At 46.1% G+C, this 18,313-nt stretch overlaps 1 protein-coding gene across 5 annotated transcripts in view; it reads left to right on the top strand.

Annotated features, from left to right (window-relative positions):
* Positions 1-10,597, top strand: part of GPRIN3 (GPRIN family member 3) — a 35,897-nt gene extending 25,300 nt beyond the window's left edge. For all 5 annotated transcript variants that reach the window (XM_032999391.2, XM_042808052.1, XM_032999390.2 and 2 more), the window contains exon 2: positions 1,568-10,597. In XM_032999391.2, coding sequence (XP_032855282.2) covers positions 1,677-4,091 — 2,415 coding nt within the window. In that variant the 5' untranslated portion in view covers positions 1,568-1,676 and the 3' untranslated portion in view covers positions 4,092-10,597. The remainder of the gene's footprint in view (positions 1-1,567) is intronic.
* The last annotated feature ends 7,716 nt before the right edge of the window (positions 10,598-18,313 follow it).

Genomic DNA, 18,313 nt, shown 5'->3' with positions numbered 1-18,313 from the left:
TATAAAAACAATAAATTATTAATTTCTGGAAGACATATACCTTAATGAATAAGTAATAGGTTGCAGCATTTTCCCTTTCTTAGGAAAACAGGCGGGCTGTATTTGTTTTAATTTTCTTTCCACTGAGCATATTTCTCCTATTGCACTTTTTAAGTACCCTACGGTGCTGAAATTTAGGATTAATTTTACAGAAACTGAGGAAGTCATACCACTGCCATTCAGGCTGAGAGAGGAAGAGAGTAGGGATGTTTTCTGGGGAGGGCTTTTGGTGATTTTGGTAGTGAGCAGGGAGGGTTTGGAACAGCTGAGCGACTGCACAGCTCCTTCCAGTAGCATCTCCCAGGGAATATAGCAAAGGAGACCCCACTGTGTACCTGCAGAGACATAGGCACCTAGAGGTACAGTAATTCTCCCAGCATCATCCCTCTGGTTAACATAAAACTAAAGCATAGATAGCCTGCAAATTAAAGGAAGCCTGGGGAGGGATTTTAATCACAGGCCACCACCACTCTGCTGACACTGTCAGGGATCTAGCCCTTGACCTCTAGCAGGGTCCGAGCTGGGCAGTGCTAAGTCCTTTTGAAAGCCCGGCCAACAAGCACATTTGGAGATCGCCTCCTGTTTGAAATGATGGTTTCTCTGCAGTCCTGGCTGGATTTCAACCTGGATAACTCTGCTCCACCTGTTTAAAATCCCTCCCCCGTGTTTGACAGGGTATGGCATGGGCCCCTCCTGTTATGCGGTGCTGCAGTGGTCCCCTTCCAGTTTCATACCACCTGCTCGTAAATTGATTTGTAGATCATCTGTGCTCCTGTTTATTAATCGAGCTGGCTTCCTTGTAATTACTTCAAATGATCTAAATGCAAAAGCAGTAAGTGTGTGCACAGCCCCAGTGCTGTGCGGAGAGATAGCTTCTCTTGGTGTTTACCTGCACCTCCCAGCAGGTTGTCATTCCTCCATATTCCTTTTACCAGTGAGTTCATCCACATTAATCTGAATTGACCTGTTGGTCCCTGTGAGCATGTCCCTGTTGGTAGTGGTGTTAGAGAACAGCTGTCTGTGAGAAGGGGGATCTGGTGCTCAGCAAAGGTGTGCGATCCACTCAGGTCACAGGGTGGGAATCAGATCTGTTCTTCACATAGGCACAACAGGCAAGGTAGCACCTTTCCTTCCACTGGTGGCTTGCTAGAGGGTTTTACCACAGTGAGTTTATTTTGTGACCTCAAACTTCCACACAAAGTCTGCTCCCCTTCCCATTCATTCCTACTTTAACTTCATATTTTTTTTTTTTTTTCCCTCCCTCTTGGCGTGTCGTTATATTTTCATTAATGTATCAACAACAGGGCAGCTGCTGTTCTTTAGTCCCTGGTATTGTATTTTCCGTTCAGACCTTGGAATTGGGAGATCCTTGAAATCCATGGTTTTTATGTGACTTCTAAGCAGAATCAGATCCTTTACTTTTCCCCTTGCCTGCAAGTATTTCTCTCCAAGCTGTAAAATCAATGTTTGGGATACTTTTTATTCTTAAATCTGACTGCTGCTAACACTGTGTTTCTTTCATTAACAGATTAGCTTCATAGGAACCCTGTTGCTGACAGCCTGCCCTGTTGCACCCACGGCTCAGCGAGAAAACTCTGAGGAGAATCGGAGGGCAAAACACCTCTCGGAGACAGTCCATGGGGACTGTACCAGATCCTCTGAGATCTGCCAAGCTTTCCCTGGTCACAGCTTCTGCGGAGGAGGACCACCTGGGAGACCTGCAGTCTGCTAAGCACCAGCCTCAACGACGCAGCGGAGAGAGGGCCAGCAATGGCTTCCCGTGCGCGCCATCGGGCTCTGCTGGGCTTGGCTTGTTCGACCTGAAATGCCCGGCGGCTGCCAGCGCGCCGAGGTGTGACCAGTGCCGCGAGGACGATGCTAGCCAGCGGGAAGCCGTTCCTCCTGGGCTCGCTCGTGAAGCTGCGGAGGGGCGGCCTGCAGCCGTAGAGCCCGCTGGTGGCTCCCAGCCGGCGGGCAACCGGGGACCGGCAGCACCGGCCCCCGCTGCAGCAGGAGCCCCCTCGGCGGGGCGGGGGCCGGAGATGATGCCAGCCCCCCAGAGCTCCCGGCAGTTTGTGCAAGGCAGCCAGGCGAAAACGAGCTCCCTGAGCCAAACGGATGACTCTGCCCTGAAACCTCAGGGGACTGATGATCAGCCAGCACTTGAGGTGTTAAATTATTCTTCCCCAGGCGACCCTATCAGGGGTAATGAGTCCTGTGACCCTATCAGGGGTAATGAGTCCTGTTGTAGTTCTCAGGCAAACCTTCTGCAAAGAGGGGAAAAGGACAGGGAAGCAGAAAAGACTGGTTCTGCTGCGTGTCAGTCAGCTTCACCAGCGTCTCACACCAAAGCTGACCTGGGGAGAGACCCACAGACCAGTTTGGAGGCAAAAAGTGGGGCTGCAGACACAGCACAGTTGCATCCCACAGGCAAGACTGAAGTGGTGCAGAGCAGCGAGGCACCAGCCCAGTCTAGCCACGAGAGTCCGCATCCTGTACGCGACACAGATGCTGAGCCAGGGAGCCCAGGCCCCAGCCAGCTCTCCAAATTCCGAGAAACGAGTACAATGACGGTTCAGCCGGAGAGCAGCTCTTTAACTCAGGAAGCAGTAAGCAGGACATGTCGAGATGCTGAGGTTCAGGCCGTGGCTACCATGGAGAGCAGATCGGCCTCCACCAGTCCCAGCATCCTTGCTGCCTTCTTAAAAGGGAATCCTCCTGCAGAGGAGAAGGAAGAACTGCACGTAATTTACCAAGGAGGTATGGGGCTGAGCCACTCTGCACTTACTGACAGTCCATCCTCACAACAAAAGTCCCCACGTTCTCCTGGTATCACATCAAAATCGACTGTTGTTACGGCTGTGACTGCTTCAGCCCAAACCCAGCCTGTCAGACTTCCCGGGGTCCCACCTGACGTGGTGTCTCCAGCATCAGCAGATAATGCAAAACCCGTTCTCCCCATCTCCCCTGCAGCCGTTACCTCCCAAGGGACATCCGTGGGTAATGCTGAAACAATCAGTGCGGCCCGTGATGGCAAGGATGCTGCACGGCTGCCGATGGATGCTCTGGTTCCTCCAAAGCCCATCCCTGTTGAGCAGCTTGCAGTTGACTCCGTTAATCAAACTCCAGCACAGTCTGGGTCTGGCACTGGTGAACCAAGCACCACTTCAGCTGCTGCTGTCCCAGGAACTGAGAACAACGTGCAGGATCTTGTCCATGACACAGGAAGCAGCTGGTTCCCTGTACTCTGTAGCACAGGCAGTGAAGTCAAGCAGGAGGAGGTCACGGGCAGCTCTGAGCAAAAGATTGTGCAAAGTAAAGGTGTGAGTGAAGGAGAGACCGGTCCTAATCAAGCTGTGGTAAAACCAAAGGATGAGAACTTGGTGGTGCTTGATCCTAGCGGAGGAATGAATGTTACCAGTCAAGCTGCCACTGTCCGCGTAAAGGCATGCCTGGAGGATGCAGGTGCGAAGGAGGAGAGCAGAGGCCAGGGAGACACTGGACAGGCTCAGACAGCCGGCGGCCAGAGCCTGCAGGCAGGACTGGCACCCCAGTTGAGTGCAAGTTCTGCACGTCTCAGCCCTCCCTTGGAGGCGTCAGCAGCTCCCCAGCAGCAAGGCCTCCAGGCCAAGGAGTCCAGACATCAGCTTCACCCAGCAGCTCTTCCTGCTTCAGCTCCGGCCTTGCCAAACCTGGGGGAAAACAAGAAGCAGCCCACCCTGGCCATGGAGGCAAAAGTGCAGGTGAAGCAGTCCAAACACGTCAGGGATGTTGTTTGGGATGAGCAGGGCATGACGTGGGAAGTTTATGGTGCTTCCCTCGATCCAGAATCCCTGGGAATTGCCATCCAGAACCACTTACAGAGACAGATACGGGAACATGAGAAACTGATCCGGGCCCAGAACAGTCAGACCCGGAAATCCATTTCCTCGGATACATCCTCAAATAAAAAACTGAAAGGGAGGCAGCACAACGTGTTCCAGTCCATGCTGCAGAATTTTAGGCGTCCTAATTGCTGTGTCCGACCCGCTCCCTCTTCTGTGTTAGACTGACGTGGGTTGCAGGGGTGTGTAGATACCTGTGGTGGTAGAGAGAATCCCTCCCCTCAAGTCTCAAGTCCTGCTGTTCAGTTGTGTTACTGGGGTTGTGATGCAGCAACAGTGGAAAATTATTCCCCTTTGTTTTCTGAGTAGCCACGCGCTCCATCGCACTGTTATTCTTGCCACAGCTGGTGTATTTCCACATTATACCCCCACCCCCACTACTGTCAGATGAAAAGCTAGGCACTTAGCAAAAGCACAAATCTCGATTGCCACCTCGCTGCGGGAAGAGCAGCACCTTCGGATAAAGCGAGAAGCAGAGAGATTGTCAGAATTACTATGGGAAGTTATTTGTGTGCATTACGAGGTCTTACACAAAGGGATGAGCTGGGGGAAGCTGGGTGAGGTGAAACTGAGTTCCAACAACTGTAAAGACGGAACGCCAGACAACTTTCCTGGTGTGTAAGTTACCCACGCTGGGCAAATCTGTGAAAAAGCTGTAGACATTGATCACTGAGCAGTCTTGCTTCTGTCGATCCCGTTCTCATGTGAGCCCCAGAGAGCCAGGTCTTCCCCTCCCACTGAAGTGGAGAACCAGGCAAAGAGTCGGGATCAAGGCTGCAGGGATTATCTCTTCGGGAGAAGTCAAGTCAGTGGGGTTTTGATGGCTAGAAGGGGAGGTGAGAGAGGGATATATTCCGCGGGCTTTTTCTCCCCTGCATCGGCCACGCTTAAGGTGTGAGCAGGGGGCGCACACAGGGCAGGGCGAGGCACGAGGGAGCACCTCGGTGGATGTACCCGCACCCGACGGCACGGTGCCCGCGCTGGGGCCGCGGCGCTCCAGCCGAGCCTTTCACGAGCAGCGAGCCGCTCGGGCTCCTCAGCCGGCGTGGGTGGCCCCCGCTTCCAGCCCCCCGCAGCAACGAGCACCTCTCCTCTCTGTCACTCTTTAAAATATGTGGATCTTTTTTCTCTCTCTGGAGGTGCACAGTAATGTTTTCCCACCGGAGCAGGCTGTCCTGTGCATCTGGGTCCATGAGCCAACATGTCTAGTGAGTTACGCTGATTTTTTTCCTTTTACGTCCTTAGCCAACTCTACTTTTTTTTTTTTCTTTTTTGCACAGTATTTTGGTGCTTTTCTTGCAGCCTTTCATAAACCAAATACCTTTTATTTAGCCTGTGCGTATTTGTTTTACCTAATGCTCTCTATATTATAAACTATTATATTGTTAACTTGAATCATTTACTTTACAGAAGTACTGAAATCTTGAGACAATCTTTGCTGTATTTCTAATGTTAGAAAAGTTGTAGTAACTGCTAATAAAAGGTAGCTTAGTGACTGTTTCTCCAGAAGTGTGATACACAATAATGTCTCAAATGTATGTTGGTCACATTTCTCACCTTAATAATATTTTCCAACCTGGGAAATGTGTTTCCCACTAACTTTTTATTCTGTCCACTAGAGTTCATGATGGGAGGCTGGGGAACTCCTACAGTTTGTAGAAAATTTAGTTTTCAATCCTGCAAAGCACTGAGGATTTGGATATTGTAATCTTGCAGAGTACTAGAGTTAAATAGGGGTTATTTTTATTCCATTAAAGATTTTTAATGAATCATGATGATAATTTATTTCTGTCTCTAGTACCACTCACCTGACTTACTGTAGATCTTACTCTTACAACTTACTCTGTAAATCTTACAGGTTTACATAGCGTAAATGAGTATTAATATCTTTTTTTCCTTTTTTTTTTTTTTTTTTCCTGTGAAGCAGACCTGAGGTGGTCCCCTTTTATTTAGGAGGCCAGACTTTTTGAGTATATCAACTGCCAACCCTTCGAAGCAGCTGTTTTGGGGCAATTTTTCCCCAGCAGAAAGATAAAATACAGTATTTCAACCCAGTTCAATGATAGGTGTTGCCCCTAGGCAGAGTACTGAACTGACTGCTAGTTTTCCTCTGGTATATATTGGGGGGGCTTTATGGCACGTCCCTGTTGCATTCCTGTACATCATTTCAAGTCCTCTCCCACTTGATGCTGAACTGCTAATTCTGAAATACCACCTCTGTCTACCAGGAGGAAGGTCTCCTACCTTTTTTCTGTTAGTACTACTGTTTCCATCCCCCTGCTAGCAGTGTCCGAGATGTGCGTTTCATGTGAAATTTCGTGTGGGATTAATACTGGCAGTATCGCTAGGTCAGGTTAGTTGACAAGTTCGGTGTCTCTTCCCACGTTGTGTCCGTGTCAGCCCTGAAGAGGTTTCCCCGAGTTGACTGCAGTGTTTGCTGTGTCCTGTCCAGGTCCAAGGCTTTGCGGTGCTCCTTCGGCCCCCTCCCTCCCTCCCCAGCCTGTCTCCCTGCGAAACAGTGTCCCTTGGCTCAGCTTGCATCCCTCTCTCCACTGTCCCCCTCGCTGTAGTGTTGTGAGACAGCTTACTCTGAACTGTCCCTTTACAAATATGCTCAGTCTGAATATATAAATGGATTGTCATATTTTTTTCCAGGGGAGAATAAATGGCTGTCGCGCATTCACCAATTTCCATGAACTTTATCCTTTAGCTTAAGCTCCCCAAAATATTTCTAGCGTATGGGTATGAGTTGCTTTACTGAGAGGAAACTGGGCTTGGCAATGAACGTGCAGGGTGCTGGGCCAGCACTGGAATTAACTCTTCTTCATGAGGAGTGGGAGATCTCTCCAGGTTCCCTGCAGCTGCTTTCAGCTGTGAATCTCCACCAGTCGTTCCACCCACACCTCCCTCCCCACCCCAAACAACCTTTCTTCCAGGAAAATTTCATCAATACATACAAACCCCAAAACACTGGCGGGTAAGTTACTAAGTGGATGCATCTGAACAACTGCATGGGCATAACTGGAAAAAAACATAGTGGTCAGCAGAGCACTGTGCTTTTGTATTCTGGGAAAATATGAGTGTAAAGACAAATTTAGCGCTGCTTGGTGGGCACAGAAGTCCTGCAGGTGTGTGTTTGAAGCCAAGCAATAACATGCCAAAAAACAACACAAAAACGAGTCAATAATCACCAGCACATCTCATGGAAAATATTTTAGGTTTTCACTTTGCCTAGGGCAGACTGTAGGCAACCTGCTAGTTTAATACTGGTAATATATGCTTTCTCCTGCATACAGTGTCTAGATGATGATGTGAATCCTTGTACAGATGATGCATCTTTCACCAGCAGCGAAACAGAACCATGTTTTGGGTAGCAGTTAGCAAATATTATGCGTGCGGGTGGTCTTGTAGCAGCCAAGAAAGACTGTTCTTGGTGTCACGTTAGCGTTGAAAATGAAAGTGTGCCTGGAGTAGGGGTATGACAGAGGGTAGGGGGAGATGACCTGTGTGCCACCAGCCCACTCTTTTTTCTCTGACCAGTGACTCAGAATCACATTGCACTGGTGGAATGGTTAAGAACCAAGGAAACCCATTTGAGCTAATAAAAAGAGGGTTCAAAACAGAAAGCACTTTGTCATTCCCAAGAGTAAACCTGTATTTAAAAACAAAAAAAAAAAACAAAAAAAAAAAACAAAAAACAACATGAAACAAAGAGTAAAAGACCTGTGTTGCAGCCTAGCCAGTTGAAGTAACTCTTGAATTCAGTTTATTGCAAGATGAGAAAGTCTGGGGAACAAGCTAATCATCAGGAAACTTCCCTGTTGATTGCATCTTCTGGCCAGAACCATTAATAAAAGCAGTGAATGCAAATGGAAGAGTTACTTCTAGTTTCACTTCAGAAGCTTTCCACTAGGAAAGATGAGAATAAGCATGTTTCAATGTTGCCAATACAACGCCTGAGTTGAAGGAGAATCTTGTTGCGGGCAATTTGCAATATAGTCCCGGGTTTCTTGTGAGCCTGTGCCATCCACCACAGTCTGTGTGTGCTTGGTTGGTGCCTGCCACCTTTGTGTTGCCTTGGGCACAAGTGCTGAAGTCCTGCCTTGTTTCTGCTGACCTGATTTGCAAAAAAGAGTGGGGAAAGAGATGGAGGGACAGGGAAGAGAATATCTGTCTTCTCCATCTCAGAGAAAGAAAACCTTCTTTTGAATATACAAGAGGGAACTGCTGAGAAACATGGGGAGGGAGGGACCAAAAGAGACGTAAAACAAAGTTGATGTAGGTGCTTCACAAGGAATTCCTATTTCTGCAAGGCCAGTGTTTTGCTTAAGTTTTGCCCATTTGTTCATTCTGAGCTTACACATTTTGCATATTGTTGGTGTACCATGACTTTTGGGAAAATGAACATTTTCAAAGGCTGTATATTTTACTCATATGTATAGATACATCCAAATACAATTCAACAAAACCACTAGGCAAGCAACCTCAGTTTATTATTGCTACTATGATGTAAGAGCTTGTAAAATGCAGTTTGGAGAATTATATTCAAGGGATTCAGAAAAGGTGAACATATGCTCTAAAAATAATATTAGCTTTTATCTTGAATTTCATGACTATGTTGAAATATTAAAGTTAGCAGTGTTGAAGTTGATGGAAAATTCAAGTTGGCTGCCACTGGTTTTCAGTTTGGAAACTTGATGGAATTGTTTAGTGTTTCATTACTTAGTTCAGTGTATGCAACGTTTGTATGAAAGTACAAATTTTATTAGCTTATTGACTCCATTGTCTTTTTCTGTGTCTACCCTTCTACACCTTTTGAAAATTAATGCAAAAGGTTACCAAGACAGAGTCTTTCACACCCAGTTTATGGAAATGGCTGCTCTGAATGAGAGACAACTGATTGACAGGCTCTTTGGTCTTAGAAAGTTAAAGGCTATGTCCTGAAGGAATCTTTTTTTTTTTCTTTCCTTTCCTTTTCCCCCCAGCTTTTGTAACGTCTTAACCTCTGCCAGTTTATTTTTTGGTGACTCTGTGATGCCTGTGTGTGCGGTTAGTATTTTCAGTCATCCCAAAGATACACACATAGATTCTTATTCAAATGCTGCATACTACCAAGTATCTCTGGAGTCACTAGAAGCTGCAGTGGTTCGTGTGCCTGAAGGTCAGGTCCCATACACTGAAATGACTGCAGTATTTTCTTAGGGGCCTAAATTATCCCACTTGAGTCAGTGTAGATGTTTAAAAGAAAGAATGAACTATTACAGCTGGATTGAGCAAAACTGAAATCAATATAATCAGGTTTTTTTAAAACTTTGAGATTTATTGGCTATTTATGCTTTGTGCTTTTCTGAGCAGCTCTTCCTTCCTGGAGTTTATAATGTGGATGTTGCATCAAATCCTGGCAAGGCAGATTTTGCAGTGTGAAACATCTTTCACCATTCAGGCTTCTTTAAAGAAGAAAATGCTGTTATTACTGATCCCAGTCACACAGAGAGGAAATATTCTTTCCTCTAGGAAAACGTTTGCTGTAGGTAAGCTTGTGTGTGTGTGTGTCCATGTTTAAAAGGGGTGTCCATGTGTGCAGATGTCATGTATTACTCATTCTCTGAGACAATTTTTTCCCTCTGCCCTTCTGATTGAATGCTGGATGCTTATCATTTTCCACAATTTTGAGGCAAGTTTAGATCACTCTTCAATACAGAAACAAGGATTTTCTCCTTATCTGGTCTCAAAAAATTCCCACAACTGTATCTAAAAAAACTACCAGTTGGCCAACCTCCATGTCTAGACTGTCAGCAGAAAGTGCAGTGGCTGGGGTGTACAGAGATGCACACTGGCTTCTGAGCTTTGTGGAAATCCACACTTTTATGTACAAACTGGTTTCTGCACAGAGACTATGGGTGATAGCAAGCATCTGGGCTCATTAGGAGCAGAATCACGTCAACCGAGTCCCATTTGAAATACTAGACCTTGAGTTTTTGTTAGCTTTCTGCTTAGACTGATGTTCTCTGGAATAGAAATAAATTACAATTCTGCCAGCAAAGTCTCCAGCAGTTGTCTGCTGCAGAATACAAGTCTCTCAGATGCTTCTCAGCAGCTCTGCTACAACAGGTAACCCTTCTGCTGGAGGGTCCTCCTGACAACACTTCCCTTAGCCGAATTCATAATCAGTAGTTTCAAGTGTGTCAAATGCAAGTTTAGACACTGCCCTGAGGAGTTTCAGTAAAATGGAAGAGAAAGCTCCATGCGTTCATGGTGCATAAAATCACATCTGAAGCCTGAAGTTAGGGGGTCAGTTGCACACTGAGAGCATTGGGAGTTTCTATCCAGAATTAAAGGGAGAGAGGGTAGGTGAGCTTTGAATTCCTGGCTGCTGCAAGCACCACAAAAATCACGGCCATGAATCAGTCAACAACAGAAGAAAACCAACTTGGGGGCTTCTAATGACAACTAATATTATTGTGGCTTTATTTTTATAGTTACACTGACTGAACATGATGTACTGTATGAAGTAAAGCTAGTATTAGGCTTCCAGGTGTACTGTGGCATTCATTCAAGACATACCAACAGAAGTTTGCATGTGAAGAAGTCTTACAGTGATAGGAATTTAATGTTTTGCTGTTTTCCATCTCCTGATTTCCATTCTGAGTACAATAAAATGAACACTGTCTTAATTATTTTGGGTCTCTGTTTGTAGGCTGACATGGGGAAAGAAAGGACTTTTAAGTGTGGTTGTTCTGGCTAAATCTGCGACTGTCTGTAAGACAGAGCAGCTACGAAGGGCTTTTTGAATTCAGGCTTGAGACCTGGCACCTTGCAAAGCTCAGTGCAGTGGAAGCCACCACGCGCTGTCCCTGCCAGAGAAGAGACCCATCTGCTTCCTTCCGTGTCAGTCCCAGTGCCTTTTCACAGCTGTTCGTGAGCACGGGCCTTTCTGCCAGACGCTACCCTGCCCTTTCGCATGAATTCACTCAACTTTTCAGCAGCCTTCCAGCCGTTGCCACACAGCAACCATGTTATTCATCCAGCTCAGCAACCCGGGAGCCGAGGTGGAGAAGGAAGCATTTTAACCCTGCGGTATCACTGCTGTAGCAAATTGTCACCACCATCCACCAGCATGCCTGCACACCACGCACAAAGCTGAGAGCATCAGCGTAACCTGAACCATTGTCCTCCTCGAAATAAAGTTTCATCTCATAGTACAAAAGAGCATAAGGTAACAGATGACAGCAGTGAAATACATTGATCCAGCCGTGTTACAGGTAAGGTATTTCAGTGTGCCTCTCTGCTACTAGAGGGTGTGAGGACCCCACCTCAACATACTCTTTCCTACGGTGAGGGGAGGGGAGCGGAACAGACCCTGAGATAATGTGGTTGCACGGTGCTTCTGCTCCCAGAGACCTTCTGGCTGCTCACCCCAAGCTGGAGCCCTCTTCCCCAAAATAATTGTTTCCTTAGCTGTGTTTCTATACTTCTTGAGTCTTGTGGTTGGCTGCTAGGGTTCAGGTTACTTCAACTTGGGCAGTTGCGCAGGGTATTTTATTAATGAGCTTTGCTGGATTCTTTGTCTTGTGGTTCAGGTTCCTGCAGGCTGGTGGCTGCCAAAGATGAGTCCCGAACCCAAACAGCCAGGGGTGGGGTGTTTCCCTACAGTAGCTGGGTTCATTCAGCTGTGTGACACAGTTGGCAGGCTCTCTTTGTAGGTAGGAAAACTGAGGTCTCCCTTTCCTACTTCATCCCTGTAGTCTTGCTGCAGTAGGGAAAAAGCCTAGAGATCCCCCACCCCCCGAGGGACTGATCCAGGAGAAAAAGGACCAGTGCAGAAAACAAGCTAGCATCCTATTAAACCAATAATCACCAGTGCACGTTTTTCACCTGAGGATGTGAGCTTTCCAAGCAGCACTACATCCTGGAGTATCTGCTTCACTTCTTTAACCAGCTAAAGCAACCACCATGCCTTTAGGGACTTTCACTGGTAGGTGGTAGGTGGCAGTATTGTGAGTGGAAAACTTACGATTTCCTTATCAAATTTCAAATTACTCCTTTGAGAACCATAAATGGCTAGTTTCACTAGCCAATGTTTTAAAAAGTAGGCACTTCAATCTGCAACTGAGTATTTAGATAAATATCTCCTCATTTGTGAGAGGTGTCAGGTGCTCTTAGATCCTGTTGTGGCTGGGTCATGGAGACCTGTGGATGCTTGATATCTCCACAAAGAAAGCCACTGTTAATGAGATACCTCTACACAGTGAGACAGTAGGTAACTCATAGTAGGCAACTCTGAGTAGTAATAACAGTCTGCATATCTGGACCAGAAACTTGTCAGTGCAAATTAGGAAATGGTAACATATGCCCCATCACTACTCGTATTTCAGTGGTGTTTGTAGGAGTGAGGGTACCACTGCTTGCATCACAGAGCACCCTGCTTCCTAAAGTGTTGTGCTTTGCACTTACAAGAGTCAAATTAAGTGGGATCAGCAGCCTGGGAGAGTGGGTGCCAGACTGCAAAGGAATTTGCCTTTGCTGTGCCATCTTAGCAATGAATTAACTTTAAAAAAAAAAAAAAAAAAAGTTTTCTAATCGTCTGCTGTGGACTGCAGCACAAGGAAAGGATTTGGGTCATTCATGCTGAGGTTCTGCCTTAATTCCATAATTCTAATTTATTTCTTTTCCTAATTATAAACTTGCTCATGGCAGTGCTTTTTCTCTAAATCCACTTCTATAACATCAGAAAGCCATAAGCGAGCTGAGCAGTTAAGGCTGTGTTTCTCCCGGGCTGGTGAAGAATACCCCAACGGCTAGAGCACAACCACACGGCACCCGCCTCTTCCTCGGCGCCTGTTAGAAAATGTCTGGTACGTAGGAATGGCTGCTGGGCTCTGCAAAGCCCCCGCATCCACGCTGAGCCGGGGACTGCTGGGCTGCGTCGCCTCGGGGTCGGGGAGGAGGAGAGAGGAGGTCTGCCCCGGAGCCAGCAGAGGTGAGGCCATCCACAAAGCTGCTCCTCCTGTGATTTGGGAGTGCCTCATGTTCATTCTTTCGCATCTGTGTCTCTTCCTTTTTTAAGGACGGTTACTGAGCTATTCATTAATGAGACAAATTTCTTAGGGTTAGTAGGTCTTTGGGTTGAGGGAGAAGCCTCTGAGGAGATACTGGCTCCGTGCACTGAGTTGCTCACCCTTCTGAAACACCTGGGCTCCCATTAGGTTTTGAATGCTTTGAGTGCCTGCTCTGTAGACAGATGGGTGAACAGGCTTCCCTATTTTTTCCTGGCTCCAGCAGAGAAGGAATGGTGAATAAATACAGCTGACACTTGCTCGGGTCATATCCAAATGTCTCCCCACATCCCATGTGACCATATCTTTATGTATACCAGCTATTGAAAGGAGAAGTGCTGGCTAAGAAAGCTGAGAGCTATAGAGCAGTTCAGGTGAGTCACTGTAATCGGATGAGTCCTACAAACTGAGGTAAATGCAAATGCAGTATATGCTCCAAATTGGGTTAATGATGTGAAATATTCTTTATGACAGGTTTATCTCCTTGCCTTTACTGACATGGCTCTGCATGCGTATGTATTTCTCTGCTGGGAAAGTTTTCCTGGTATTCACCCTAACTTCCCTGTCACAGAGCTTATGCTACAGCAGGCTATACCTCCTTCATCCACGCATCTTAAGCAGTGTTCTCCATCCTCCCAAACTCACCCACCTTTCCAGCTTGGCTCAGCTGATGTTGAAGGACTGTTTGGAAGCATGAAGGGGTTGGTCACTCACTCTCATCTGCTCTTCACTTTTTGGATGTTGCCATGAGCGATACTAGCAACTGTTTTGCAATTTTTCACATGAGTTCCTGTGCTTTGGGGACATATCCTGAGATCATCAAACTAAACGCAAACAACACAGCCAGTACATGGCTTCTGCTCCCTGGGGTGGATGTGGCTGAGTAGCCTCTGCCCCATCTGCCACTCATCTTTCACATCTTCCTCTGCCCTTGTGAAGCCAAAGTCAGGTTCTATTCCCCCGTGGCAACACAGGTGGAGCTCAAAGCAGTCATATTTTCCCCACTGGATATTTCCCTGAGATGGCACACTTCTCACAGGCACAGAGTTATGGTAACCATCTCATAATGTCCACTCCATTGCTTGCAGGGAGAAAATCTCTCCCATTTCTTTTGTACATTTTCTTTCTCACCTAGCTCACACATAGGCTGGAATAGCTACTGCAAACTAATTGATGGCACTGTAGAGAGAGCCTACAAAATTGAGGGCAGTCCCTAAATGGCCCTAATTTCTGCTGAAACGGAAGCAGGAGCTTTTGTAGAACCTGACCCTGACAAAAAGAGAGCTATATGGTATAGCTTATAGCTTTTTTTTTTGTGGCTACAGATGTGGAGGTTGTGTCCAGCTTAAGCATGGCCGGTCCTTTCTGTCTCCGGTGCAGGTTAAAAAACAAAAAGAAAAAACTACGTTGAAGCCTCCCTCTACAGTGACACACTTCTCTCTTTTAGTTGTCCAAACACATGTAGTGGCACAATGTACGCATTGCTCTTTCCTAGCAATCTGCTCTGATTACACACTTTTTTATCATTTCAAGGCATCCAATACCAGCTCCAGAAGAGCTTTCACACTTCTTTAACTTGTTTGGCAAGTTTTACTTCAGTAAATTATTTGGGCCTTTCAGTGCTGTGGCTTATTTCCTTAAAAGATCATATGCCTAAACAAAACCAAAACCCCCACCTCCATTTCCAGATGCTAGGAGGAAAAGGAGGTTTGCTTTCAGTGTCCCTGTCAGAGAATGCAGCATGTGCAACAAACAAGTGCAACTGGGAAGAACACAGCACAGAGCTTTGCTTTGATAGTAAAGAGAAAGTTCTGTAGGGGAAGGGATGGGCTGGTTTAAATGCTCCTTTTCCTGGGATGCTGTCCTGGGTTTGAGTGAGTGGTGGGGTTTTTTAGTAGCAGGGGATGGTTGTTTTGATGTTCTTAGGTAGCTCGATTTTTGCGTACATGAGCCATCTACAAGCCTCTCACATGGGGCCACCCCTATAGACCCCTCCCCTGCTACCAAAACCCCCTACCACTCACTCAAACCCAGGACAGATACTCCACACCTTTCCAGGTGAATGAATTATATTTTGCAAAGGCATGTCAGCACTGTTAAAACAGTTCAGTTTGGCTTTCAAGAACCAAATGATTGACATGTTTTCGAAAGTGCTGCAATGTGGATGAAAATGAGCAGTTGCTCATTAAAAGAAAAATACCTGTTTGGATGAAAAATCTCTGAGTAACTTTTCTCTAAGACCGGTTTCTAACCAGTGGTGTTGGCAGGTTGGACCTTGCCAGGGAGGACAGTGAGAAAGGAGGCTCCTATCTCTCCCCACCTTTTCAAACACCAGGTGTATTGGTGGTGTGGGTTAAGTTCAGGAGGCAGTAGAGGCTCTGCTGGGTGGGAGGAGGAGGGCAGGAGCTCAAGTGCATTCCCTTCCTTAAGTCCAATGAAAAGAGGGAGATGGGAGGCAAGAGCCTAAAGGCTGGTGATAAAAATACAGTGAGTTGCAGTAGAGACCTAAGTATAAGAGCAGGCAAGAGTCTCTCTTAAGAGAGATGGAGAAAGCCTCAGGTGATGGCATGAGAAGACTCTTCATCCTGCAGGACAGCTGAGGGAATCAGGGGAGCTGCAGGTAAGGTGTGACATTGAGTTCTCGATGGCCTTGTTCAAGGTTGATTCAAAGGGTTGTGAAACTTGAATCTGGCAAGTGGAGAAGATGGAGGGACCCAAGGTAGGGCACTGCAGTGCATGGAGTACATAGTGTTATTAATGCATAGCAAGGAAAAGGTGTAGCTTCTGAGACAGGCTTTGATTCTCTGTGCAGAAATAAAGTGGTTTGAGATGCTGAGCTGGGCTTACAGTTCTTGCTTTGCAAACCAGAAGTACAAACAGGTAGAGCTAGAGCCAAAGAAAAGAAGGACAAAAGAGCTAAGGCTGCAGCAGGTGATTCTGTGCTCCCACTAGCCAGGGCAGCCCAGGGAGTGCAAAGTGGCACAACTGTCTGGACTTGTCAGAGAAGCACACAAAACCCTTTCAGGCCAGGATTTCCCCCAGGGGTTTTATTATTTCCCTCTCTTTTCTTTGCCAGAAGACAGATAGCTGCAAAAAGAAATATGAAGTTCCTGGTAGATTGTTTACCTTAAGTTTGTATTGGTTTTAGCGGGGGAATGTGTTGACTGGGTTTTGCTAGATAGAAAAGGCAGATGTAGATTGACTGGGTAACCTCCCAGAGCACTAGAGAAATGTGACATGAAAGCTTTTACATATATGAAAAGATATTGTCAGCAGACTTTTTTAGCATTAAGACTCCAATAGAAGAATTAAAATGTGCTCTGGTAATTTGGATGTTCTTGGCAACTTACATGGTATTGCCACCTATCTCAAATGAGATCTCTTTTAAATGGAGTTAAATTATTGAGTCCTCTGTCTTGTAGCTCTCATCCTAGCTCTGCCTGCCTTGTTTACCAGGGACCAAGAATTGCCTGCAGATATACACAGCACACATTGATTTTAATGTCACACTAACACACTGCACACAGACACCATAACAGTTCTTGGGATCAGCACCAGCCATGGTGTCACATGGATATTTAACTCTTTCTTACCCTGTGCCTTTGGTATGCAGAACCCGAAGTGGATCTGGCCTTGCAGAGACCCCATTTGTATTTGTGGGTGTGTGTGTGGGGGTGTGTGTGTAGAAATCTGAGGTTTAGTTCTCCAAGCTGCAAAGATTACCTTGAAATTGTGTCTTCAGCATAATTGACGCAGCTGTATCCCTTAAAGCTGCAGGTAGCTCTAAATCATTTCTTGAAGTGCAAATTAATATCGGACTGAAGAATCAATTTTAAAGCCCAAAAAGACTGTTGGCAATAACTGTGCACAGAATTTGGTCCTCCCCAGCTGTTAGCTATAGCATATCATAGAAAACCTGGGAAGAGTGAAGGCCATTTTTTCTTTGTTTGAGCAAAAGGGTAAGATACTTTGCTTCTAAGTGAAGCAAATCAACTCTTTTTCCCTTCTAACTTTTAATGAGCTGTCAAACCTTGATAGAAACCTAGAGGAAACAGCTGATCTTGGCAGGACTCTTGCACTGCAAAGCTAATTGTGCCCCCTGGAGAGAGTGACCCTCCTTATGTCTACAGCTATGCAACACATGATGACTGACTTTATATCCTCCTTGATAAACTGTTTCAGCAAACTACAGACTAAACTGTATTTCAAGCCCAGGGGGAATCGGAAGTGTCACATAAAGTAAAGCTTGTGTGTTATAAGCAGCAAAGCATCGCACCCTGGTAAATGTGCATTTTAGCAAAGGAAATGCCTTTGCTCTTCTCAGTGACTGCTGCCATGGCTCAGGGTTGGCATGCTCAATGTCTGAGCTCCCCCTCTGCCCAAGATGACCTTTCTGAAGAATTTTGCAAATGGATCACTCTTTCTCAAGGACACCACTGAAATGCAAAGGGAGCATCTACTGAGCATGACTTCTTAGGTCATGTTGATATAGTTCTTGCATACAGCCTCTTGCTCACCAGAGCAACAAATTTGCAATAAAGAAGGCAAATGTGTTGGCCTGGGGTTTAGTTCTCACGTGTCTTGCTCTAGTGAGTAACGCTCCCCCCCGCCCCCAGTAGTGCTTTCTTTGCCTACTGAACCAGCAAGAGAGTGGTTAGGATTCAGGACCCCAATCTTTTCCTCACTGTATCACTTTGTAGAAACTTCAATCAAAATGGCCAACCTGGAAATTGTGGAGGAAATTGTGATTCTTACATGCTTAGACACTATTTTTATTGTAGGTTATCCCAAAGTCATCAGGCAATAGGGCATCTTGGGCTCTGTTGTGTGGGTAGATTTCAGCAGGTGATCTAAGCACCCTAGCACTGGTCTTTTAAGCCTTCACTTCATTTCTGAGAAGGGCTCCTTAATCTTCTAATTATCTGCCACAATTAGAGAAAGTCTTTCCTTCCATGTCACTTGAACAAATGCCTGCACCCTCTGTTAGCTCCAGTCCAGGAGAACGTTTTCCTATAGAATGTGCTGATAGGAGAGACAGAAAATGCTGCAGCCACACTGCAGAACATTCTACAGCTTCTGTACTGAGTCCAAGCCTTTTAACCCTATGGCCTTCAACATGCAAAATGCTCAGGTATGGTTTTGGTTGCTTGGGTTTTGGTTTTTTTTTTTTTACAAAAGGTGCTCATCTGTTGATCAGCTCATGTCCTGGACAGGGTGCAACATATGGAGGCAGTAGTGAGGCAGTGCTGACTGGCAAGTATCAAATAGCGTCAGTGCCAGAGTCTAGGAATGTTGTCCAACTAAATCACTTGGGAGTGTTTCAGGCAAGACCAG

The sequence above is a fragment of the Tyto alba genome, unplaced genomic scaffold, assembly GCF_018691265.1.
Source record: "Tyto alba isolate M040663 unplaced genomic scaffold, T.alba_DEE_v4.0 Super-Scaffold_6, whole genome shotgun sequence".
Classification (NCBI taxonomy): domain Eukaryota; kingdom Metazoa; phylum Chordata; class Aves; order Strigiformes; family Tytonidae; genus Tyto; species Tyto alba.
This window is presented reverse-complemented; position numbering and strand designations above follow the sequence as displayed.